The sequence below is a fragment of the Larimichthys crocea genome, chromosome I, assembly GCF_000972845.2.
Source record: "Larimichthys crocea isolate SSNF chromosome I, L_crocea_2.0, whole genome shotgun sequence".
NCBI classification, from domain to species: domain Eukaryota; kingdom Metazoa; phylum Chordata; class Actinopteri; family Sciaenidae; genus Larimichthys; species Larimichthys crocea.
Window position 1 is genome coordinate 24,137,628 of NC_040011.1, and position 26,402 is coordinate 24,164,029.

Here is a 26,402-nt window from a genome sequence, read left to right on the forward strand (position 1 = left end):
TCAGACAGAACACACACCAGGCTAATGTGTCCAGGGGCTGTTTGCTGAGAGCTTTCCAAAGCATTAGCAGGTGGAGACACATGAGAAGATTGAGGTGGATTTAACTGATGCAGATTATGATGAATTCATGATTGGCTTGAGTTTAAACAGAATTAAGGAACCAACTCACCCAGAACGTTTACATCTGTCAGAGAATTTACGCAGGAAGAAACAGCCTGTTAACCCATTATCACTCATAACACATGGAAAGGAAACCATTTAATCAGTTCCACAATTAACTCTGTATAGCAATTAGAAGGTCTTTGCTGTGTACAAGGTTTTTGTTCTTGGATCTTCTTGCTTCTTTCTTAAGTAACTGGAATAAAGAGCAGATTTCATCAGTAAACCAACCAAAGTAGAGTTGAGACCAGACCAAAACATCCCTCCTGCCGAAAAATAATGACCACATCCTTGTTTGGCCAAGGCAGTTGCCTGATAACATGGCCCTGGATTACCTGTAATGAGTTAGGTAGGTGGGACAGATTTAGCTCAAGTCCATTATTATCACATTTATCTTTTAGTTAATAGCTCTGTATTTGCAACTCGCTGCACAGCTGATGGAGGATAATCCAAACATTTCATTGTGAAGTCCAAAAGTCAAAATGAGTTTGATGTAAGGTCCAGGTAATCATTTCCAAAATTAACATGTTTTTATCGAAATAAGTATTCCTCTTCGGTCCATATTAGTCGACCTTTAGTCAACATTTTCTCTGCGCTCACTGAACTGTTTGACGTGCTGCACACAAACGAACTACACACCTGTTTTAACGAGGTGGTCTAACAGCTCCATAAAATAGTAGAATATTATTTTTAATGATAAGTACGATGTCATCAACATCAAAACTACTTGTTGTATAGGTTGTGTTTAAAGGTGGTGACCAAAGACTACCAACAAAGCACTGGAGTTTGTGTTAATTGTTGCTTAGAGCTACTTTTGTACTTTTAAAGTGACCTGAATCAGTGTAACAGAGATTTGTACATTCTTAGACATCCACACATCTGGTCTCAAGTCTTCTGGATTGGACATCTCAGCCCGAGTAACTGAGGCTGAATCCATCACTTATCTGCAGCATGAGGCCTGTGCAGACAGCTACCACCTGCAGCTATCATTATTCAACTTTAGCTTCAACCACAGCATCATTTACAGTAGCTGGAGTGGTTCATACCCTCCAGTAGTTATCATCCACTGTTAGCAGTTTCCACCAGGATCACAGTACACTGCCAGCGGACATCCACTGTATTAACACTGGCATCATTAATCCAGCGTGTTACAGGCTTATGTGATCCCGGTGACCATCACACGGCTTTTAGTAGCATTACATTCCAGGGCAGCACCTAGCACAGCCGGGGGAGCCCACAGCTGTAGATTTATTGTTGCTTGAATGGAGCAGGTAGCTTTTCTGCTTGCATGGCCACGAGCTGCAGTATCTTCAATCTTTTTACAGTCGAGTCATGCTAACCAACGATGAGCTTTAAAAATCATTGCCTGAAAAAAAAAGATACCCTGAAGAGACTGCAGCTTCCCCACTTCCCTGCGTGTGTGTGTGTGTGTGTGTGTGTGTGTGTGTGTGTGTGTGTGGTATAATGTGGGGGCGGAGTATTCCCTCCCGATGTGTTCACTACAAGCGCAGCACTGTGGTTTAATTAGCTTAATCCTCTTTTTAGGTTATTATGACCATAAATCATTGAACATACATGTCGGGATGGATTATAACATAGCAGAGGCTACAGGGAGGAGCAACTGCATAGAGCCTTCACAGCATCAATACACTTACTGTCACATAGTGCACACCGGAGGTCATTATAAACATCATTACAGTCAGTTCTATCAGGATTGTGTCCTGCAATTCCAGATAATGTTGGTTATAATATTCTCTTTATTTCCAATATCTGTGGAGTGCAGCTATGACGTGAAGTCAGGTTGATTTTCTTACATGAAAATGTCCAATTAGGGTTGAGTTGTAACATTAATACATGTACAAATTTAGAGTCAATAAATCTCTAAAGCACCCAGTCAGAGTCGGAGCCAGGCTTTGCTGGTTTTTCGTTTGTTGTTTTTCTTGGATTTAGTCAGATCTCTAAAAAAAAACTGTGGATGGCTAATAACTGTATTCTCTTTGTTATTCAAGCAGTGTTCCAAAACAACGCACTTAACTGCATCCTTGGCATCTGAGAGAGCAGAATAGATGAGCAGCATTTTGGAAAGAATGTGAGAGTGTCTTAACTGTACTTAATTACATTTTTGAGGGGGTAAATCAACTCAGTGTGCAGGCACCTTTTTAAACATTACATGTAGTTATTTAGCTCATACATTTATCCAAAGTGACTCACACTCAAGGTACAGTGTTACAAGGACATGTTAGTGCAGCAATAAGTGCTGTATTAGTTGTAGAGGAGGATAGATTTATCATGTCCAGTTGTTGGTAGTGTTGGAGAGGAGGTCCTCTCTGAAGAGCTGGAGGTCTTCAGGAGGTTTTTGAAGGTAGAGAGAAACGCCCCTGATCTGGTAGGAACTGGTAGGACGTTCCACCAACGGGGAACAACAGATGAGAAAAGTTTGTACGGGTGGCAGAGCCAGGCGTTGTTCATTAGAGGAGGTCACATATGTCTGTATGAGGACATTCAAGTAGGTGGGTGCAGAACCAGAGACTGCTTTGTAGTCAGCATTAGTGATTTGAATTAAATTTAGGCTGCTACAGGTAGCAGGGTAACATGACCTTCTGGGCTGATTGAATTGTAATTGTATACTATTACAAAACGTATTTGTTCCAGTATTTGGATGTACATACAATACAATCTGTTTCATTCTCATTTTATGTAAAAGACATTTTTCTAAACAGTTTTAGTATCTTAAATGAAATAATAAAACAGCAAGGGGAACATAAAGAGCAAATGTCTGAACTCGACTGGAGTAACATTCTCTGAACCCCACAGTCGACCTCACCTCCAGATATAAACCGCCTTCACACAAACTGATTTTAGACCTTTAGCTTGTCAACATTTTCAAACAGCAGTGAAACCTCTGACAGTTCACAGCGTTGGGTGACATTTAAATGCACCCTGACATTTAATGTTTGCAAACAGAAATCTTTTGTCAAGTCAAAAAAGAATTTCCAGCTTCAGGTTCACTGAGATGATTTATATACCTGAAGCCAAAGATGCCTATAAAATTCACTAAGAATCAAACAATATGTAACACAAAATGTCCGGCTGTGATATGAAGTATCATTATGTGATATGTAGTTGATGGTTGTAAACCACCGGCATGTCTGACTTTCCGAGACCTCAACCCCCCGCCCCACCCCCACCCTCAGTAGGTACTGCCACAGCCTCATGTGGATTCAGGAAAAACCCTGCTGTAACCCCAGACCTCCACACACACATAGAAAACCACCTCTACACCCACTGAGTCCAACCTCCACCCTGCTCCCTCGCTCTCTCTCTCTCTCACTTGCTCATTCAGTTTGGGTTGCCAAGCAACTGCATCACACTCTTCCATAATTGGTTGGTGGCTGTTTGATTGTCCATGCCTGTTAATCTCTCTCTCTCTCTCTCTCTCTCTCTCTCACTCTCACCCCCACACTGCCCCCCCTCTTTTTTCTCTCAGTTGCTAGGTGACTTTATCACGCATCCTTGCCTTGCCGTGCTATAATTGGCTGGCGTCATGGTTGCTGTGGCGTCAGGCCCAAGCTGGCCTTGCTTCATTCCTCCAACAGTCTGTGTGTATGTGTGTGTGTGTGTGTGTGTGTGTGTGTGTGTGTGTGTGTGTGTTTGAGGGGGGTCCTATACTAAAGGAAGATGAGGTGCTCTGGCCAATTACAGAAGACGGGTGTGAAACGGCCGCCTGTCTGGCACCTGCGGCCCCCACTCATACCCCATATCACACACACACACACACACACACACGCGCGCGTACACACATGCAGGTTGAGAGTGTATCATTTCTCCAACAGGATAAGCTGCCAAGTGGTTTGCTATTGTATGTTGAAAATATTGGTTCGGTATTGAGTCCAGAGTGAGAGGGACTCTGAGGCGTGTAGGAGGATTCACACTTACAGATACTACAGCTTCAACATGGAGGATTTCTGCCGCTTTACACAACCTCAAATAATCTGTTGTATAGGGTGACATTTTCACAGCTGCACCAAAGAATTGTGAGCTTTGGTGAAAATGAAAACTTCTTGTTGTACCTTCAAAGTGTGGTACATGGAACTTACCTCTGTTTGAACAAAACACATGTAACATATGAGGTGAATTAGAAACATTAAATAGAGAATCAGTGGCTATCAGTGGATAGTTATTATTATTATTATTATTAATAATAATAGTAAATTTATTATTTCTTATTATATTTTATAAGATAAGATTTCCCACACCGGGAAATTGACTTGTTACAGCGGCTCACAATATACAAGGTGGATAATAAATCGGTCTTTGCTCTCCTGTCTGCTCTCACAAGTTGAAAGTCGTCCAGAGTTACCCAGCAAATCCAAAGTGACTTCATTCAGCCACATACTGGTAGATAAAGTCTCTCCAGTTTGTACCCCAGAATCTCCACCAAGCTTTTCCTTCCAGCCTCACTCGGTGTCTAAACCGCCCCACTTGGTTCCTGTCAAAAGGACAGAGTAGGACTCCCTGAACGCACAGCTGCCATGCAGAGAGATCTCATGTGACTTCACATCACGCAAACCGTCATATGTGTCAACATTTCCTCCTGCATTATGATGAGCTGATACAAAGCCTTCATTACTGCAGCTCATGTCCCTAATTGGTAGTCAAGCTCAGAACCCTTTGTAAAAAACCCATTAGGCTTTGACAGCATGCCAGTGTCTAAAAGCATTCCACAGATTTGGCCTTGCACTTCTAAAACACTGTCAGATTTTTAACAGACAGTTTTTAAAAAAAGTATTGATGTGGATGCAGCAGAACCAGAGATATGTCGTTTTTTATTTCACATATTCTTCTGCCATGTCAAGGTCTGTTTGAGTTCCAGGTGTGTTGTGCTAGTAGTGGGTGATGCAGCCTTGAGCTGCCAGCCTTAAAAATTTTCATCAAGGCAGTTAGCACCTGGACACAGACTGAAATGTACGTCCCTTCTATAAGACACAGGAAATGTGTTCAGTTATTGTAGAAAAAAATGTGTTTTAGCGTTTCAAAAAGACCAATCGAAGTAACCTTTGATGACAAAACCCAATTAATTACAACAGAGAGAATACTCAAACTCCGGTCTTGTCCCCTAACAAATCTCAAACTTTAGACGAGGTAGCAGAGGAAGGTTTCATCTGCAAAACTGCACAGCAGCAACAAAAACCAAATCCCTGTTGTGGAAATCAGCAACCGACTGCATGAGATTTGACTGGGAGAATTTGAATATGCAAACCCAGGAGAGCACACGCTTGTGATGGGGAATTTGTGTAGTATGAGAACAACTGCGTCACCTTGTAGTCACGTTGTGTCTGTGGATGAAAGACGACTCCGATCAAAGAGACACAGGAACTGGGGGGGGTGGGGGGGATAAAGGGGTATCATTCACAGTTGGATGTTCCTGTAGCACATCATCTTTTACTTGTCGTTGCATCACCTTGCTCTCGGAGCTGCTCTGCTCTCAGATATTAGTCCATGTGAAGGTGTGATTTCTACACTCCTCTGCCATAATGATTCAAGATGGTGACTTAAAGTTAAAATCTTAATTTTTCAAAATATAAGTGTGTGTTTCCATCAAATGCTGCACTAGAAAGATTCCAGGAATGTGTAACAAGATTGTTTAAAAAGCAGCAGTCACTACACTTACTCCTTTTAATTCAGGTCAGGATTATTGTCAGGGTTGGGGGTTAAGGTTAGGGTTAGGTTAGGAAAGAGCTCTTAATTTCAAATCACAGGCAAGTGACACTCAGGATATTTTCCATATAGAGCAGGTGTAGACCATTCTATTCACAGAGACCCCACAATTTCAACTTTGGGCAAGTATTTACTGACAGTGGGAAAGAAAAACTTTCTTTAAGAGGCAGAAAACTTGAACAGAACCTGACTCATGGTGGATGAACATCTGCCGCAACCGGTTGAGTTTAGAGAAAGACAAAGATGCACAGAAGCAATAATAATGATGCTAATTATACATTTTAATGTAGATATGACTAATAGTAGTAATAATGATAATGATATTATAAGTATTTATACTGGGCATCAAGCAGGACCACAGCAACGGGTGCAACCACAGTCCTTGATCTAGGTGTAGCCACGATCCATGAGAACCTGTTAGACAAGGAAGCTATCTTTAGTGAAGTCAGTGACATGCATTGATGGGGCATGTGAGAGAGTGAAGACGAGAAGAGGTCAGTGCATCATGGGAAGTTGAGTCCTATGGCTGTATAACTAAGGGATCATTCAGGACTCACCTGAGCCAGTCTTAACTATAAGCTCTATCAAAAAGAAACGTCTTAAGACGACTCTGGCTCCAGATCTACTTTTGGGGACTAAAGGAACCAGAAGGAACCCTACATTCTGAGAGTGCAGAGTTCTAGTGGGGTACTCAAAGCTGTTTAAGATATGATGGTTAATGAGAGCAGTTAATGTTTTTCTTTAGCTTATCCAAGTTTGTCGTTTTTATTCTGGCTCTGGCACCGGTTGTTTTTCCAGCTGGGGAAAGAGACATCAGTGAACACACCACCAGAGCTGTTTAAATTACTGTAAAAAAAAGAAAAGAAATGTGGGTCTGGAGCCAGGTTATACTTCATAATATTGCTTTCACTGTCAGAATTTTTTGGCCACATCTTTTTCTATTGCATCCAATTATGTCCCCACCATATTGTAAAGTGCTTCAGTTTGCACATTAGTTCCACTTTGTTTTGGATTGCTGTTGGTCTCCTTAAGAAGATTGGTGTGTTCTGTGACGGGAGTGGAGGGGCTGCTGGGACATCTGGTTAACTGACTGTAAGCTGCTGTATTACTCCCCATTAGGAGTCATTAAGACCCCAATTATAGTTACCACCCCCCAGTTCACACACACATGCACACACACACACACACACACACACATGCACACACACACACACACACACACACACACACACACACACACACCACACACACATTAGGGGTCTGCAGTTTTCTGTATGCAGTGAGAATGATTTTAATGTGTTTCCTTTTTAGCAATATTTGAAACACTGAAATTAAATTGATTTATATAACAGTCATGTAATGAGACAATGGGAGTCCTGACTCAGAGAAAAAATGCACGTATGTCCGTAAAAATGACAAACTAGGTTCAACGTTTTCGCAAAGAAAAACATCATCCTGCAAACACGAGCTCAAAAGTAAAAAGTTAGCTGGCCTCTTCCAAACAGCAAGCAGGGTGACTAAATTTGCTAGCTAGACAGCTTTACTAAGGAACACTTCACTAACTCAAACACTAATCTACTTAGCTTAGCTACATTTCAGCCTAATAATAAATGAATGCGACTATGTAGCACTAGCATAGTAGCAGAGTTACTTATTTTAAATTATATTCCAGTAAGCTCATCATTACCTCATCAATGTCATTATTATTACTTATTTCCATTCCAAATGTTGTAGTATTTTGATGGAATAATATGTTTTTAAATGTATTAATTTAATTAAAAATATACATTTCAGGGATTCCTCTCAATGCCACTACAGGTTGTGTACCACCAGAGTTACACGTACCACAGTTTGAGAACCAGTGACCGACTGTAAAAGAAACAGTGTCATCCTACTTTACTTGTCAGGACGGAGGATAAAATAGTTGCTGCTGTCGCAACTTTGAAAGTTTGTCTGGTGTGATCGTGAATCTCTGTGAGAAGCGTCTCCTCACTGGTACCTGAAGCAATACAACGTATTCCCCTGTTATAACCTGGAACCACTCCCGCTCCTTCAGGTGTTTGAACCAAAATGAACAAAGTGACATCCAAAATGGAATGAAAGGCACCGACCTACTACCAAACTTTTAGTGTTTCCTGTGAAAGACTCAGCAGCAGGAGGTTGAATTGAAGGATGACGAGCTGAGTCTGAGCACCGAAGTGCATGAAAAACATTTTATTCCTGTGTCATATATAATCCAAATATTTGCTTGTTTGTTGTTTCTGTTATAGATCTGGTAACTTTATTCATTCAAGTAGCCAAAATCCCAAATGTTGACATATTCAACAGCATTCTTTTCACTTGTAGTGTTACTTTCTGACTTTTTATGGTGGTCTGTGATTTTACACGCTCGTGCCCACAGAGAGAAACACACTCTCATGTAGGCGTTTACACAGGCAGACATCATCACGTCCCATCTGAAGACAGTCTGCTCCTGCACACACACACACACACACACACACACACACACACACACACACACACCTCTGGCCAAAAGACATACACACACACACATGCACGCACACACAGCTGGAAGGCTTTCTATCATGGAGAGATAACTACAGGCTGAGAACAATAGACCATCTCTTCTCCCATCTGGTGAAGTGGGGGATGAAACTTCATTTACATTTCAGATCCCACCACCTCAGGGTGTGTGTGTGTTCGTGTGTGTGTGTGTGCGGGCGGGGGCTGAGATGGGGTGATAGAAGACACAAAACGAGATTCATTTCAGGGTGAATTTGGGATTATGAATTAACACGCCTCACCGCTGAAAGACTTCATTTACAGCTAATTGAGTGTATTGGCTCATTGAAATGGCTGTTGTGTTTAAACTGGTCTGCCTGCCTGGCCCCTGGGCTGTGTGTGCTCATGTGTGTGTGCGTGTGCATGTCAGTCAGTCTGTCTGTCTGGGTTTGGAAGAAGCCAGGGGTGGTAACCTGTATATTAGTGAACAGCTGTAGTTTAGACGTGTGAAATTGGATGTAAAAATTATAATAAAATGTGACACCTCCTCTCTTTCTCTCTCTCTCTCCCTCTCTCTCTCTCAGGTGAGAAGCCCTATAAGTGCTCATGGGAAGGCTGCGAATGGCGTTTTGCCCGCAGCGACGAGCTGACGCGACACTACCGCAAACACACCGGAGCGAAGCCATTCAAGTGCAACCACTGCGACAGGTAAACACACAGTGACTGTAAACATTTGCAGGACGCTGATGCCTCAAAATAAAAAAACAAAAAAACACTTTGTCAAGTTATGTATCATATTCCCGGACAGGTTTTTGTCAAGATTACGGCCGAGATGAAGTGAATGTTTTGTTATTGTCACGTCACAGCAGGAAGAACACAGGTGTGAAGAGTACAATGATGGCTGATTACATTATGACGTGGCCTGCTGGGACACCTGAATGGAACAGAGCCATCATTACTGTTATTAGTAACACCTGTGCTTTGTTTCTGCTGTGATGGTTCAGACTGTCTGCAGTGCAGAACATCTATCCATTTGTTTCATTTACACATTGTTGCCCTCATCATTGCCAGCTCTGCTGTTGGCCTGTTGAGTCGTATACATTGTAGTTAGCTAGAAGTCAGTCAAGAAAGTGTACAAAGCTGGGAACTACAGTTCAGGTGAGTTCTTCTTGGGACTTCTGGATGATGAAGGTTCAAGATTGTAGCATCTAGGGTCATCAGTTTGATGACAAGGGATGTTTTATCTGAAATGAAGTTGTGTCCTAAGGCCAGTTTTTCTATTCATTTTAATGGTGGTAGGGTTAGGCGGTGTGGGCCGGCAGTCGGTCCATCAGTCAAACCTCCACAGTCCTCACAGAAACTGAGACTATCCAGGTGGATTCATGGACTAAGCTCTAAACTCTACCTTGTTGTGTTCTGGCTTTGTTTATGTCATGTACCAGCTTCTAAATCTGAGTCTGACTCACAGTCTGTGCTGCAAAATACACCAAGAAGTTTCCTTTGAGACTGAGAGAGCGAGCAGTGGTTGAGCGACATAGACAGCGAATGGGAGTGAGCGAGCGCAGCCTCGATAAAGCCAGTTAATCCGAGAAATGAAAAGTCCAGATTGTTTCATGGCGGTTACGTTCAGCACAAATAAACACACACCTAACCCTGAAGTGATTCACCCCATATGATCAGAATACAGCCTGAGGAACACATCTAAGATGAGTTCAGTTAAATTTTTCAGGGGCTCATGTCCGACACTCAATAAGTAGAGCATGCTGTTCACTGATCACAGGGATGGAGGTTTATTACCCACCTCCATGTACTTTTAGCTGTAGCTGCCATCAGTGTGTGAATGTCTGGAAGAAAACGCAAAATTTGTAAAGTGTTTTGGATACAAGCGGCGTTTAAATGCAACCATTTACATCATCTCTGTTTGATGTTTGGTCCTCAAGGTAGAGTATGTGGTTGTGTTTGTGTGTGTGTGTGTGTGTGTGTGTGGGTGTGTGTGCTCGTTTGTTTCTGTGCTTGTGTGTGTGTGTGTGTGCTTGCTCATGCCCTGTGCTGGCAGTTAAATGGATTCTGGCTATTGGCAGACTGGTCGCAGCTAATTGAGTGGCACCAGATGCCAGCTCCACTTTAACATACACTCTCTCTGTATGTGTGTGCGCCTGCACTGCCTTTCTGAACAACATACACACACACACACACACACACACACACACACACACACACACACACACACACTTTGCCCCAGAGACAGTGTAATTGGCTGTTGTGGGTTCCCTCTAGTTTGGATTTTAGACATAAAACCCTCCAGAAACCTGCTGGAAGCTTCTAATCCTGGCTGAGAGCTGGGACTGTATTAGCTCCTTTTTGGCAAACACACATGCATCACACACACACACACACACACACACATTACACAGAGACACAACACACACACACATACAGAACACAAAGACCGTGTTGAAGTTATTTTAGGCGTCCAGTGCTCCTGAGGTGACTGTCCTGATCATTTTCAGCTCTTGAAGGCTTGAAGCACTCCTGATTGAATTGTCACTGCAAACATGTGCAAAGAGAAGTAAACTACAACTCCCAAGAGGCTTTTTAGGAAAAGAAGAGAGCGTAAATTCTGTTGCTACTGATCTGAAGCCAAATTTGTTACAGAATTTGTTACAGCTCCGATCGGGCATTTTGCGCTATAGCAACAGCTACCGTGGCTGATGGGTAATGAAGTATTCAGAGCCGAGGACGATATTTGGCTGACTGATATTAATGTTGCGTACAAACTATTTTAGGATTAGGCTTTATCTGTTAGCTGCCTTCATTAATACTCCAAGTTTACTACCACAGCCAAGAAGCTTTATTTTCGACTCTAAGGTTTTGAGTTTTTACCCACTCTAGGGTGACTCTGTGGCCTGTTGGTCCACCTTTATACTCCAGCCTGACATATTGGATGGATTGCTGTGAAATTTGCTGCAGACACTCGATCCCTTGACGTTTCATCTTGTGCCAATTTGTCCAGAATTTTGTTTTCCAATGCGACAAATAGAACAAAGGCGTCTGCCTCTCTCGTGAATGTGCAGGGCTCTCAGAGGCTAGTGCTACAGGTATTCCCTGAATTATAAACCTCTTGAACAAACAGATCGATGAAGAGAAGCGCCCTTGGAGCAGCCTCATCTTCAGAGTTTGTCCGGTCCAAAACAATAAACAAAATTTATGCTACGAGTTAGAAAAACTTTCTATATTAATCACGCTCATATTGTGGTCCTATTTAAAGCCACAGCCTGCTCTATTTAGCTGCATAATGAGATGAGAGGAGGTGGAAGCAGCAGCCTGTGGTGTGCGGATGGTAGACGGGCGGTACACAGAGGCGATGCTGCGTCCTCAAAGCGCAGAGCACCAATCTGATTTCATCTTGTTTTCATACTTCCAGTATTTCCCGTCCCGTCTTTTTGATGCTCAGATTACAAAGCGGATGGAAACGCGCTTAACATAACCAGGATTCGTCTCAGCTCTTACTGTAGTCCACTCACACATCTGTGGTGGGAGGAGCCCTCCCAAATATTACCATGAGAATGGCAAAAAGTGGCAGCCATGGAGAGGTTAACATTAGCTAGAATGTTCAATCTGACACAGTTTCTCCTGGGGAAACACACACACACACACACACACACACTCACCCGCACACACACCGCAGTCTGTCATTAATCCTGCCTAATCAAGCGGGGACCCCCTGATGTTTCCATGGAGCTGCTGGGAGGAGGAGGAGGAGGACAAAAAAGAAATAAGGAGGAGAAGGGAGAGTTTGGAGGAGGAGTAGAGGATGATGGGAGGGAGGGGTGTGCTGGTGGTGGTGGTGGTGTTGGTGGGGGAGCTTGGGGTGTTACCAGCTGGTCTGGCTGCTCCACACCCCCAAACAGTGACACAGTAACTGGCATGGCCATCTGTCCAGTCACCCCCTCCGCTCTCCACACACACACACACTCAGATTGGTGGAGGTGTACAGTAGGTACCACATGGCCGGCTAAAGGTTGAGGGGGAAACACTAGACCACAGAGAAAGGAGCAAAGTTCAACTGTACGCTGACACCGTGTTCACAGTCATGCATTGAAATCTGGAAAGCTGTGAATGAAGTCAAACCGGGCTCTGTCCACACTTTGTGTTCGCACTGAAACAGCCGGAAAGACACGCTCGGCTGCTGACGTCAGAACATCAACACATCCACAGCGCGTCGGCACTTCTTCACGTGCTGCGCCACTTTGAATTTTACACCTTTGCAGGCGGCTGATCAGAGTTTTAGCTTGAAGCTGCTCAAGTTTTCATCTGCTTTCACCACACTTTGTCTCACTCTTAGCGTACTTTGAGGTTTCCTGCAGGATCTGCGGTCTGACAATAAAGATCGAAGTCGAAGAGATGACAAAGTTTCTATTGTGCTTTTAAGGGCTCAGCTCTGTCTTCCTCTATCTGGACAGAACAACAACATGCCCACACACACACACACATACACACATACACGCATAGACTAGCCTTGGCTAATTAATAATGAATAAGGCCTCTGGCAAATTGAATTTTTAATTTCTCATTTTATTCTCACCCACATTTTGTTTTGCCTCCTCTAGTCGTATCGTTTGTGATTCATTTGATTGTTGGATGTTCAGCTTTAGTGTCCTCACGACGGTGTCATAAAACGAAAATGCTTGTGACATTAAGATTCATAAATCACACATCGCCAGTGCCTGGTTTTATGTCTCTCTCATACCAGGTGCAGTCACTGCTGAGTTCAATGACCCGCCATCACAAAGTACTGCCAGCCCGTGTGCATTAGTGTCCATGTTCACGATGCATATCTAATTCGTTTCTACAATAGTATTCTACTCGGAGCTCGAGGACTGACTGCAGAGGTCCAGCTGTGATTCATGGTCGTGTTTAAGTCGTATTTAGGAAATCACTGAGCTTAAAGTCCGGGCTTCACTGGTGTGCCACTGAAGTAAGACTACCGAAATGTACCGTACATTTAAAGTGAAGTGGTTGAAGCTCTACATTACTACATGTGTGTGTTAAGCTGCGACTAATCTCCCTGTCTGACTTGACATAACACTCTGTAGAAACATCTATGGCAGTCATGGAAACTACTTTTGAGGGACGTATATATTGGATTTTGATATATTATCACTTGTTAGAGTTCTATCAGTACCACCACCCACACCCCCAGCACATACTAAGGCAGGTGAGGTGGAGTCACACTAGTTAAGTCAACATTAGTCTGTATTCAGACCAAATCAGGCATTGTGGCTAAATCACTGCAGGGCTGTGCAGCAGTGCATGGTGTTGGGGATCTGTTTATTTGTGCTGAACGTAACTGATATCAAACAATCAGAAAATAACGTTTATTTCTTTATTTCACCAGCTGTCTCGATACCGGCGCTCCCTCGCTCTCATTTATTGTCTATGTTGCTAAACAACTTCTCTCTCTCTCCCTCTCTGAAGCCATTGACACAAACCAAAGGAAACTTCTTAGGTGTCTCTATTTCGCAGCATAAATTGTGCGTCAAACTCAGATTTAGAAGCTGGTTTATGAAATAACCAAAGCCAGAACACAACCGGTAGAGTATCAGAGTTTAGAGTTTTCAGGCTGACTGTGGAGATTTGAGCGGTAAGGTCACTGCTTTTATTTTATTTATTTTTTTGTTAGAGAAACCACTACAGAGAAAATGGACTATTCAAATTAATTGAAAAACTTGCTTCTGGGTTTGGTCTGAATCAGGTCTTAGAAGCTGAAGTCAACATGTCACACTTCATCCATTGTGTTCCACTGGCAAGACAAGTGTACTGTTCAGTATTTGTTAGACATTGATCGGTATCTTCAACAAACATGAGTTTTTCTAAAACAACAAAGTACAATACATTATGTATAAAAGAGTTAGTACACAAATAGATATATTACATTATAAGAAAATGTTATAATAACAAATACAAAATGTTTTTATGAAAAAGAATTCATGAAAAAATGCTCATCACTTATCATTATTATGAACAAAAAATGTCTTTTCTTGGATTTTTGGATTTCTGGAGAAACCAAGCACCACATTTTTCCATCCTATAGAAGTGACTGCAGAAATATAAAACCATCTTGGCATCACTGGTGATGGCACCATTAATATTTAGGTTATTTTTGGTATGAGCAGAATGAGAATGAGCAGCTCTCTTCGCCTTGCACCAATGTAAGTCATCAAACTGATCTATTATCTGAGATGTCATCAGAGGGTAGTTATCTTAAATAGCTAACACTTGCTATTGGCATCACAGGTCACTTACTGCAAACAGAATTCAGCAAACTACTAGAGTTTTCAACACCTTAAAGAAATACAGCATCAAACTAAAACAGAGCACATGCTGGAAGAAGAAGAATTCCTAGTCAACACACAGAGCCCGTTTGCAGTGTGGGAGCCTGGAAGTGTGGAGAACTTCCAGCAAATACACACTGCCGGTGGGAAGTTCAAGGGGCCTGAGATTATGGAGAGTTCCCAAGAAATAAACAGAGCCAGTGGGTATTTCAGGGGGCCTGGGAATGTGGCCCATTCACAGCTATTACACACAGCCAGTGGCATTGATCAGCTACAGTCTTTTTGTATTCTTCATTAAATGTCTCCTGTGTCCTGTTTTTTTCTTCGCTGCTGCACCGATGCAGATTCTAAGCATTAACCTCTCATTTCCTGCGTTTCGTCGTACACATTTCACGTTCATGTTTGCGATGTAATTTGGGATATTTCTGACATAGTTTCTCCGATCTCTCTGCAGGTGTTTCTCTCGGTCGGACCACCTGGCCCTGCACATGAAGAGGCACATCTGAGGGAGGAGGAAGGAGCAGGAGAGGGGGAGAAGCAAGAGGAGGAAGAGGAGTAAGGAGGAAGAAGAGGAGGAGGAGGAGGGAGAGGAGGAGGAGAAGGAGGAGGAGGAGAGATAGGCAGTCGAGCTACCAACCACCCGTCTCGTTCACCTCGTCTATAAACCAGTCAGCGGCCGTGACGCCTGCAGATCATGCGCCTCCATCTGAGCGGGCCGTGACTAAGGGGGACTGGAGGAAGAAACGAGGAGTAGCTAGATTGTTGTTTTTCTTTAAAATTACACATTCACACACCTGCAAAAGTGAACACCCGTCTTTGAATGCATCATCCCGGTGAACCCCGGCTGCTCTCACGCGGCTCTGGGGTCTTGGACACTGCCAAACCAACGTATACTTTACTTGCTTGATGAAAGCTTTTTTTTCTTTCTCTGTATTCAGTGTGTTTAAACCATAAAGTCACTTTGGGTGAGGAGACAGTTCAGTAAGGAGACTTTAAATATTCATATAGTCCGTTCTTAGTGCTTTACCGGCTTTTGAAATCAAATACTCAACTTTTTTCTTTGTGTTTTTCTCATATACGGAACATAAGAAACCATCATCTGCCGCAGTCAGCTTCAGTAAACCTATGTGAAGAAAACAACTATGCCAAATCTGCAGGAGAGAGACCGCATGGATCCACTTCTAGCATAGCTGACAATCGAAGCCAGGGTTCGGACGTTGGGACCTTGGTCAGCAGGTCAGCAAGGTGCTTCTGCAGATCTCTGGCTCTCCTCCAGTGGGTGTTTTGCATCTCTCACCTTCACTGAGACGCCTGCCGCCTCCGCAGGCCACCTGACAGAAATGCGCAGCGACACTTTCTTCGATTTTTTTCTACTTAGAGGACGATAATTCTTCTTAATGTTGTTATTACAAAGAATGACACTTTGTTCTTTTCTCTCTTGGAGAAAATGTCTTAAAACTCACTGAATTGTGTTTTGATGGGGGGGGGGGATAACTGAAAATCTGAGATGACTTCAGCAGAATGTGTGGGACGAGAAGGAGAGCGTTGTCGGTCTTTTTAATCCCCATGTGCACCCGGCTGTGCTTCTGCAGTCTGTAAGCAACCAGTGGATGAACAACAAACAGAATCACACCAACTCTCACAAAAGGGATTTGTGTTCTTCTTTTGGACCAGAATAAAAGCAGAGAGCACAGAGGTCTTGGTTTTTTGTGTTGCGCTGCTCTTTCTGCCCTGCTATTCACTCCAGCTGGAAAACAAAACCCCTGCATGACCCTCCGTGGTCTCACACTCTAGCGGAGTCAGGCGGAGGACTCGCTGAGAACTGAAAACCTGTTTTTTTTCCTTATTATTTAGCTTTTTGTTGATTCTGAAAAGTCATCCTGGAGCCTCTTCACAGACTCTTAGATCCCATCTACCCTGGCAGCACTGCAGGGCAAGAACGGAGGCTGAAGAAGAGCTGCTTTCCGGTTAACTTACGTGGGACTCATGACACCAACCGACCTTCGCGTGGTGGTGGTGTCGAACAGACACGGTCACGTCGGCCCGGTCAAATTTGCCTGTTTTCGTATCCATTGACTGCACTGACTTTTTTTCAATGTTATCTGTGCTTTTTTTTCTACAGCGAAAAAAAGAACACAAAGAAAAAAAATCATAAAAAAGACTTGAAAAAAATACAACACAAAAACAATTCTGTCTCGCTTTACACATTGTATACAGAACAAGCACACACACACACACACACACACACACACAGACTTACACTACAGTTTCTTTGCTCACGGCTCCTCTTGAGATAAGACTAATAAGATTTAGGAAAAATAATTATTAAACTAATGAACAGAGTTGGAAAACAAAACACTGCATGGCAGGCTTTATTGCAAACACACACATACACACACACACACACACACACACCAGCTCATGTACACACACAAACACACACACACACACACATACATGCACGCACACTCTTCCTGGAATTATATGTTCTGCTCCCAGATCTTTTTTCACAGTAGGAATTTAGCAACTGTTGTTTAGTAGAAGAGTGTCTTAGCTCTCGGCTGGAGGTAACAAACGATTCCAAATCTTTTGAAGTGAGAAATCAGCTTGTTCTCAGTTCCAACAATCACCCGCATATCCCTCGCCACTCTTTGTGCCTCTCATTTAATCAGCGTTCTTGACTTCAGAGACTCGCTGGTTACATTCGTGGTTACAAGCGATGGCACGAGCTGCTGTTTTCATCAGAAATGAATAGAAGTAAAATCAATCGCAGCAGGTCATTGTTGAAAACATGTCGATAATCCCGCCTGAATCCTGAATGTCCTCAGGATGAACCCCCATTGGCCCAAACAAATACGGCATTATCCCATCAGATTATGAGTTATTTGACATAGAAATCAGGTTATCAGGCAATCTGTCATTGAGATCATGAGCTCCTTCTCATGTGTGATGTCTGCATTAATGGCTGACTGCATATTTGAAGTGACAAATAAGTTTTGAAAAAAGAGTAATTTCTGTGAAATTCCCCACTATAAAAAGTTTTTACAATTTGTTCATATTATTCCATTCCCGTCTCCACAGAGGCAGTAACATAGCGTGTTACCATGCAGCGATGTGCCATTTAAGGCAAGACAACTGCTGGCTAGCCAGCAAGTCAACAGTGTCAAAAATGATGGCTATAAAATAGCTCTAATTTTGGCTTTGTCAGTGAGTCATGAGGGAGGAGATTAATTTTCCTGGACCTCAAACATGCACAATGCATTCTGAAAGTGAAAGTAAACATAACTTTGTTTAGAAGAAATCTATACTAAATCTATCTTTAGTCTTGCGCAAAATGAACTTCTTCTGGGTTGACTAAAATGTCCTGGAAAATGATTTCCACCACAGGTGAAAGGTTCAGTCACTGTACATTGAAGGAAAATTCCCAAGTTTAAACTTACTAATAAGCAACAGATAAAAATAAATACATTTTAATACCAAAGTCTTATGGGTTCAGTACATACAGGACATTTTATGGGCATGTCTTCAAAGACACAGTTAAGTTTTTTAAAGGTCCAGTGTGTAACATTTAAGGGGATCTATTGACAGAAACAGAATATAATATTCATAACTATGTTTTCGTTAGTGTATGATCACCTGAAAATGAGAATTGTTATGTTTATGAGACTTTTATATCTACAGAGGGAGCAGGTCCTCTTCCACGGAGTCTGCCATGTTGAACCACTATGTTACTACAGCAGCCCAGAAGGGACAAACCAAACACAGACTCTAAATAGGACCTTTTGAATTTTTCACAAGTCTCACAGACACTGTAGTTCCTCCATCATGCTTGAACCAAGACAGAGAGGTGTTTTCAGTTGGTTGCAGTCTGAAACTTCACCACTAGTTGCCGTTAAATTCTACACACTGTACCTTTAAATGACCTGCTGCTTGTCAAAGAGATGTTTGATGAAAACAGTGACTTTCATTTGTGAACGTGATCGCTAAACGCTAAAATGTGAAAAAAGATATATGAGAGGTAAAAACTGGGGTGAGCACATATCCACAGCATCCGCTCCCTTTTGTTTAATGCTTGCAGAAGGAAAAAAAAAAAAAAAAAACTCGCAATCAGAGGATTACTGATACCGCCAACATCAACACCAACACTGACACCGCTGCTCCATCCGCCCACCACCACCTATATGCCCCGTAGCACATGCAAACAGTCTAACACTCACTGCTGCTGACTGGTGCGGCTGGGCGAGGGTGCAGGGTTTCCTGAAGCTAGCGAGGGATTTCACATCCCAGCATGCCCAGTCATTGTGTCAGTTGGCCTTGCCAGCCTTCATTAGGTGAAACAGTGAAAACATTCCCCTTCGAGGGGGTTTATGGTGCAGCTTCGAACAATCGATACCAAAAACCTCCAGCATGGAACTGCCCTTTAGCCACGGGCAGAGTCTCTCCGGTCAGGGGAGATCAGCGGGAGACCGCCTCCATATGAGGCCTCTATATCCAGCGGCAGCTTTCTCTACTAACCCTCTCTTTCTGCTAAACGCGACATAAAGCAGCCCACGTTTGGGATGAATCCAGTGTTTCACTTTTGATTTTCATTTCATCGTTAAGTTTTCTGTTACAAAAGCTGTATTGATGGTTGTTTTCTTCAGCTTGGGTGATACAAAGTCATGCCAAAATGTTGAGACATGCAACGGGATGTAGAAGGACCCCTCCTATACAGGACGTACAATCATAGAGGGATGGGGATCGTAGCACTTTTGTGAGGCTTTTGATGGCATGAATGCGTGTGTGTGTGTGCATGTGTGTGTGTGTGTGTGTGTGTGTGTGTGTCCCAATTAGGCACGTGAGGGAAGCAGTGACTCAGCAAAGTGGTTGATAACAGATTTTAAACTGCTGAACATGTGTGCGACCATGTGGGACAAATGTTGGTTGATACATTTGCTTTTGGAAAATGCTTTTAATCTGAGCAGTGGCTGACAATGTGTTTATTGGATTTTTTTGTTTCGATCCTTCATTTCCCTTCATACATTCATGCATTCATTTATATAAATCACAGAGCTTGATGAGATGCAGAGCTTATAGTTTTTCCCAATAATCTCAGAATTATTTGTTCTGATTATATAAAGGGGGTTCAAGAAAAACAATAAAGGCCAAATTCCACCGGGCAAGGATGCACCGTGTTCCGTGGTCAGTGTTTTAAAGTTTCAAACCCCACTGGTCCCGCTTTCAGAAGCGGGTCTGGCATGTATTCTGGGCTGTTCTGTTTTTGACGGAAACAGCATAGAGAATCCTGGTCGATTTTCAAAATAAAACACCCCAGCATAGAGAATCCTGGTCGATTTTCAAAATAAAACACCCTCTGCAAGCTTCAAACTGCAAACATATTTAGAAGTTTATTTAGGAGCACTTAAACCAGGAAAAATTAGCAAATCTGAGCAAGTTAACAAAGTCTGGTGGGGTCTGAAGTCATGTGAAGAATGGACCAAAGCGTCACGTCACATGCCCGGCGGAGGTTTTCAGCGTAATAAAAATATCTGTTTGTATACCGTTTGCAGCACAAACACTGCAGTTAACCATTTAAGTCAAGATGGTCAAAGATCTCGTCGCTCATTTTGTGCTAACATGACGAGGATTTACGCATCAGTGTCTTTTTGTTACAGGGAGCAAACTTTGGCGTGCACTGCAACTTCAGACTGAAGTTGAACTGCTTCTTTTAAAAATCATTTTAGGTGAAAATTAAAAAAAACAACGGACATGACGAGCCTTAATTTCACTCTAAAATTCTTTCAGCACATTTCTCTTGTCTTTTTTGGACAACATATTAGACAATGTGTCCACAGCGAAGCTTTAATGTGCCATTTTAGAGCCTAAATTTCCAGAACTGAAGTGCTGCCCTGCATGCAACAAATACAACTCACAGTTCTTCTCCTGTTTAATTAAAATCACTCTCGACATCCAACAGATCTCAGTCACAGTTTCACATTTCATGTCTTTTGGCCTGTTGAAGTAGTTTTCCATCACAGTTTTAGCTCCAGGTCTCCTGTCGTCTCTCAGGCTCCTCTAGGCCAGCTAGCTGTCGTCCCACAGCTCTGATTAACATTAGCACTATTGGGTCCTGTTCTCCAGTTGCAGTTTTGCTAATGAGATAGCTCTGAGTCACAGGGAAACTGAGTGGTCTGGGAAAAATGCAACAACAGGGACCTTGAGCCGGACCGACTCCAGCGCACCGTACCCTGTGGGCACATTTGATGTGGAGGAATACCAGGAGACAGCGAGATATTCGTCAGAGATACTAAAAGGATTTAATAAGTCATTTACGCACATGAATATCCAAATCATTAAATCAACCCTTGCATTTTATCTCATTACAGATAAAAATAAATTACCGTTTATCTGCAGACTCCCTACAGATATTTAATCCACTGCGTGTGCCCCGACCCTCCCTCTTCCTTCACAGTTCAAGTGCCATTCTTGTTTTCCTTCCTTCCATCCCTCCATCCTCACCCCCATTTCTCCCTCTCTGTCCACAGCAGTTGTCCATGCACTATCAGCTGCAGGAATGCTGAATGCACACTTTACACGTTTTGCCCAAAGATTTGCATATTTGCAAGTTAACTGCTGTGAATGTAGTAGACGTAGAGGAAAAGAGCGGAGAGGCAGAGACGCAGAAAAAAAAAAAAGGAATATTGGATGGAAGGTGGAAGGAGAGGGATTGTTTTTCTTACATGATCGTCCCATTAAATCTTAATTACCGGTATGTTCCGACTGTTCACGCTTCATAACATTCTCAGTCTCTTGTCTACTGTCAGCTGGAGCTGAACTCGTTATTCACAAATGTAAAGTAATGTTCTCATGGTCTTATAGAGTGCCCAGTATAGTGGCGCTAGCAGCTTAAGCAGGAGTGAAGAAGCTTTAGTTGAAGTTAACTTCTTAGCACGCTGAAAATAGCAACATTAAGTGTCATATTTTGAAGTCATAGGTGGGCTGGAGTCTTTGGAAATGTGGGAAGCAATGGTACATCACCAACCAGAATGGGTTTACCATTCCCAAACATCAAATCAGAGGAACTCCAGAAGTTCTGGGATTTACTACTAGCTGCTTTCCCAATGGCATGTTAGTCCAAACTGGGAATGGTTTGTCTAAAAACTTGGTTTTCTTTCCAAAGTGCACCTGAAGGATGGTCGTGTGAGATCAGTGCCAGGCAAACTGTAGTACCGTTCATTACTATGACAGCTTTCTTACTGGCATTCTTGCATTGTTAGCAAAAGATCAGATGTATGTATGTGTGAAATTAACTGTACATGACGACAGACATTTCAGCGTTTCTATAGATCTGCTTTAGTTCTCGCAAACATTGCACTACATGATCATACTTAGCTATCGCACTCTCCATGTGCACGCACTGCTAGCATAGTCTGTTGGAGCACTCTGTCAAATATCCACTTAACATTTGTCACATGTCCAGGATGCTACCAAGAAACATTGACTACAGGTCGTGTTAGATTAGAGTGACATATCAACTCACACCTCCAGTGAAATGCCTTTTTCATCACCGTTATTCTGGGGGGAATACGTTGTACTCGACAAAAGTGCGGTCATGCCACGACTCGGTTAAACTTTCTTGGTATCAGTGGCATCCCAGTGTGACTCTGTCTGTCTGTAACTACTGTGTTTGTCCATGCTTGATGTGTCAGTATATAAGAGATTCACAGATCTTTACCCCTCTCCTTGTGTCTGTATATTTCACCTCACCTACACCGAACCCTCTCCACCAAAACCACAACAGTCAGAGCCATCTGGGGCAGAACATGCTTATCGTCTTCACATATCCAACTGTACTGGGAAGTGTTCACAAGAGCTATGGGTGCACCATGCAGATCTTTGGTGAAACTGCACATCACTTTCCCACCTTTCCACCTCAGTGTCTTCAACAGGTACAGTTTGTTTTAGTTCAGTCCACCCCTTGTAGGTGCTCTTCTATCTCTGTCAGTTTATCTGCTTAGTTAGACCCTAATGCCTGATGTATTCTTGTAGAGTACTTAGAATTTAAGAACAACTTTTTGGAGTTTGGCCACTTATTCCCCCTCTCAGTTTGTGCCAAAAGGATTGGTATCCAAAATGTTTGTTTGTCTCATGGCTTTGTCAAACAGTGCAGTACAGTATCTAAGGAAATCAGAAGTGGTGATAGAATTTGGCATTCATTTGCTGTTGGTTAACCGGTTTTAATTCTCGCGCAAACAAAACAAGATATGCTCAAACCCTCACAGGACCACAGATCTTCATCTTGGAAAATGTGTTGTTTCAAATTTTACAATCCTCAACAAGTCTGGAAAACATTCAGACATGTTTGGATAACTAACCATCTGCCCGCTCTGCTACAAGTAAAGAAAAATGCACCCTGCACACTGCAAACCCTTTATTTGACTTTCAGACGAACAATGATTTTCCAACAGGTAACAATTACTACAATGTTCTTGCAAACCATACAAGCCAGATGTAACTAAAGAATCCATCATATTGTTGTTCAACAACATCAATTCTTACTTAAAATTTAAATGTGTGGTTACTTCTCCCAGCGTAGGTCTTATTTTCATACTTTTGCCCATCGTTCTTATTGGTTATGACAACAGCCAGCTGCTTTCCAGCAGAGATCTAGGACAGGATAGGGAAGACACAAGACAACTGTAAAATGTTTCCTTCAGGTTCAAGTGCCAAAAAAAAGTTTTACGGAATTTGGGTTTAAATTTGAAGTTTTAGAAAGATGCATGATGATCATCTTTGCTTGTCCAGGCCAGTGTAAAGCTATATTAAATGGAGACCCCGTTTCTGGAATCTCTGCAGTGCATCTGGTGAGTAACATGTAGTCATAATCAACAGGAAATATGGCCCCAGCAATGACATTTAAAGTTAAATGTCATTGGGGAAATATTGAGCATTAACACAGACATAATCTGGTAAAATCTGGTGGAGCCACAGACAGGACTTTGGTACCAATCCTCATGTCACATATTGAGAAAGGTGACCGATCCAGTGTCGTAAACTGTATTTTAGCACCTTTATATCACCCAGTGTGTGTACACGACAAACTCAAATCATAACTGTTAAGAGATCACAACGATGTATTTCCTGGGATGAGTTGACATGTGAAAAGAGAAGACAACAGATGTGTTTTTACCTCTCACCTGTCCTACAGGGGCTCTGTTACTCTGATACCCTTCATATCAACCTTTGATCCATAAACCTTCACTCCACACCGCCTTCCTCTCCTCTGTCACCGTCACTTCTGTTGAGTTTTGTTCTTTTTTTATCTTGAGTTCTCTTGTTTTACTTACGATTTTTTGCTGTACAAAGTGTTTAAAATATTATTTGTATTATATGATGTTAGTATGGTAATGTTCTTTATTAAGGAAGAAGAAAATTTATTTTTGTTACTGGTCTGTTTCATAATTCTTTTCTAAACTGGTATTGTAAGATATCTATGCAAGAACTGTTAAGTGGAGCATTTTTATTTAAGAATGTAATATGTGTAATAAATGGTAGAATCTGATTACGGCTCTCTTGTATTTTATTCCATCAACGGTTATTTAGAATAACTTCATTTTAAATGGTAGTTTTTGCACTGTAGACAGCGGTACACATGTATTTGTTATGATTATATTACTTATGATCAAAAACTAGCGACTCGACAACAGCCAAGTGCAATAACACAAGATATAGCAGCCAACGTACTCCAACAGCAAAAAGCCCAGCATTCATGGACTGATTTTTTTTTTTTTTTTAAATAGACATATATTAAGAGAGTTATTAAAAGAGGAAACAAACAGCAGTCTCTGGTGGTAAAGTTTATCCATACATGTCATGACTTGACTTTGTGGCTCTATAATAACATCACCTGACTTCATGACTGCTGCAGCTGTTGGAAACTTTGTCACTTTAGCCTAAACAAATGTCATTTGGGGTACTTGAGACTGATGTACTGTGAGGTCTGTCACACTCACTTTGGAATTCATTTCCACACAGCACTATGGATTTTGTCCTCTCATATGACATATGAGTGCTACATTAATTTGACTTAAAATATTCTAATTTAACAATCAAACACTGGTGTCTTCTTGACCTGAGGCATTAATGTGCATTGGCACATCCAGGCTAGCTCATCATCACTAGTTCTTCTGTCTGTACGGTACATCTGGTGTATGTTGGAATGATGTTTCCAGTTGGCGGTTGGAGAAAGAGACACGTGGAAGAAAGAGTGGTGAAAACTACACCTGGTTAAACAGCAATAATGAGACCTGAATGATTATTTCCATTATTGATTATTCTGCAGATTACATTCTCAATTAATCACTTGCCTCCTCCGTTAACAGCGTTTTTCCAGTTGTTTCCCTTCCCATGTGTTTCTGTCAGTCTCTCTCTGTGTCTGGAGTTGCCATAGTGGAAACTTGCTCTGACCGACTGTGATAGCCCCCTGTGCCTCAGGAAACCTCATCTGTCAACCTCCTGCCAAGTTCAGTTGTATTTGTTCACTAGTGCACTCTCTTGGACTCCTGCTGCTGCTGCTGCTGCCGCCACCACCGGACACCCCCACCTCAGAATCAAATTCTCCCCTTCACATTCCCCCTGTGTTAAACTGATTCTGTCACTTGGTTTGTGTTTGCATCTAGAGTCCATGATCGTTCAACAATCATTGATTTGGCCTATAAAATGTTTTTAAAAATGTATGTATAAAAATAATTATAACCCTAAATTATTAAATTTAGGGTCACAAAAACACGAAAACACTGATGAGCTTCAAGTAAGAAACATTTAGGATTTTTTGCTTGAATCATTTAAATTAACCTTTACTTCATCTAAATAATTGCTGAATAATAAGTAATTTCATCTCTGGAAATGATGCACTTGAACATATTTAACTGAGCCACCTAAACAAAATGCATCTCTTTTATTTTTGCACCAAAATGCTTCATTTGCATTTTAAAAAGAAAACCTCTTTCATCACACTTGAGTTTTACATCCCTTCACTTCAGACGTGGCAGACAGAAAACTATAACCTTCTGCAAAATGACTGGAATCACCCCTGTATGGACACCCAGATGACTTTAATTACGAGTGCCATGGTAGCACATTATTCTTTCACAATAGCCATTTAAGGCAGATGGACACATCCTGTCCAGCCGCCAGCAAGCGTACAGACGTACGGAGAACCAGCATCACATTAGCGCGACATAAAGGCTCATATTCTCAACACTGCTGGTAATTTGGGTCTTTACTACAGATTAAAACAATCTCATGAATATCTATGTCTCTCCCCTGCCTGTAAATGGCTTCTCCTAGGCTGCGTATACTGTCCCGCTCTTTAATTAGAGCTAACTTGTCACCGACTGAGCTGACATACAAACCAACGACACGCACACTGAATGAGGTAATCAAATAATTAATGGCTAATTGGGGATCAATTAAGCAGAAGTAAAGGAGCTCATATAGAGCATATCTGCTCTGTCATTTTGTCCTCCTACAGAGAAATTGCTAATTAACTAATTAAAAGGGAGCAAAATTGTGATTGTATTTCCTCTGGAAGGACACACTTGACATTCATTCGTCAGATTCGAGTCATCTTAACTGGTCACTTGGCTTTTCTGTAAACACACAGACTTTGCATTTTCAATGCACGCTTCTATTTTCTTTGCTTACAGA

General features: G+C 42.1%; 1 protein-coding gene across 1 annotated transcript in view; it reads left to right on the forward strand.

The window, feature by feature from the left end:
* klf7b (Kruppel like factor 7b) overlaps nt 1-15,714 on the forward strand; it is a 59,257-nt gene extending 43,543 nt beyond the window's left edge. Inside the window, exons 3-4 of the mRNA XM_010736736.3 lie at nt 8,964-9,087; nt 15,169-15,714. Coding sequence (XP_010735038.1) covers nt 8,964-9,087; nt 15,169-15,220 — 176 coding nt within the window. The 3' untranslated portion in view covers nt 15,221-15,714. The remainder of the gene's footprint in view (nt 1-8,963; nt 9,088-15,168) is intronic.
* The last annotated feature ends 10,688 nt before the right edge of the window (nt 15,715-26,402 follow it).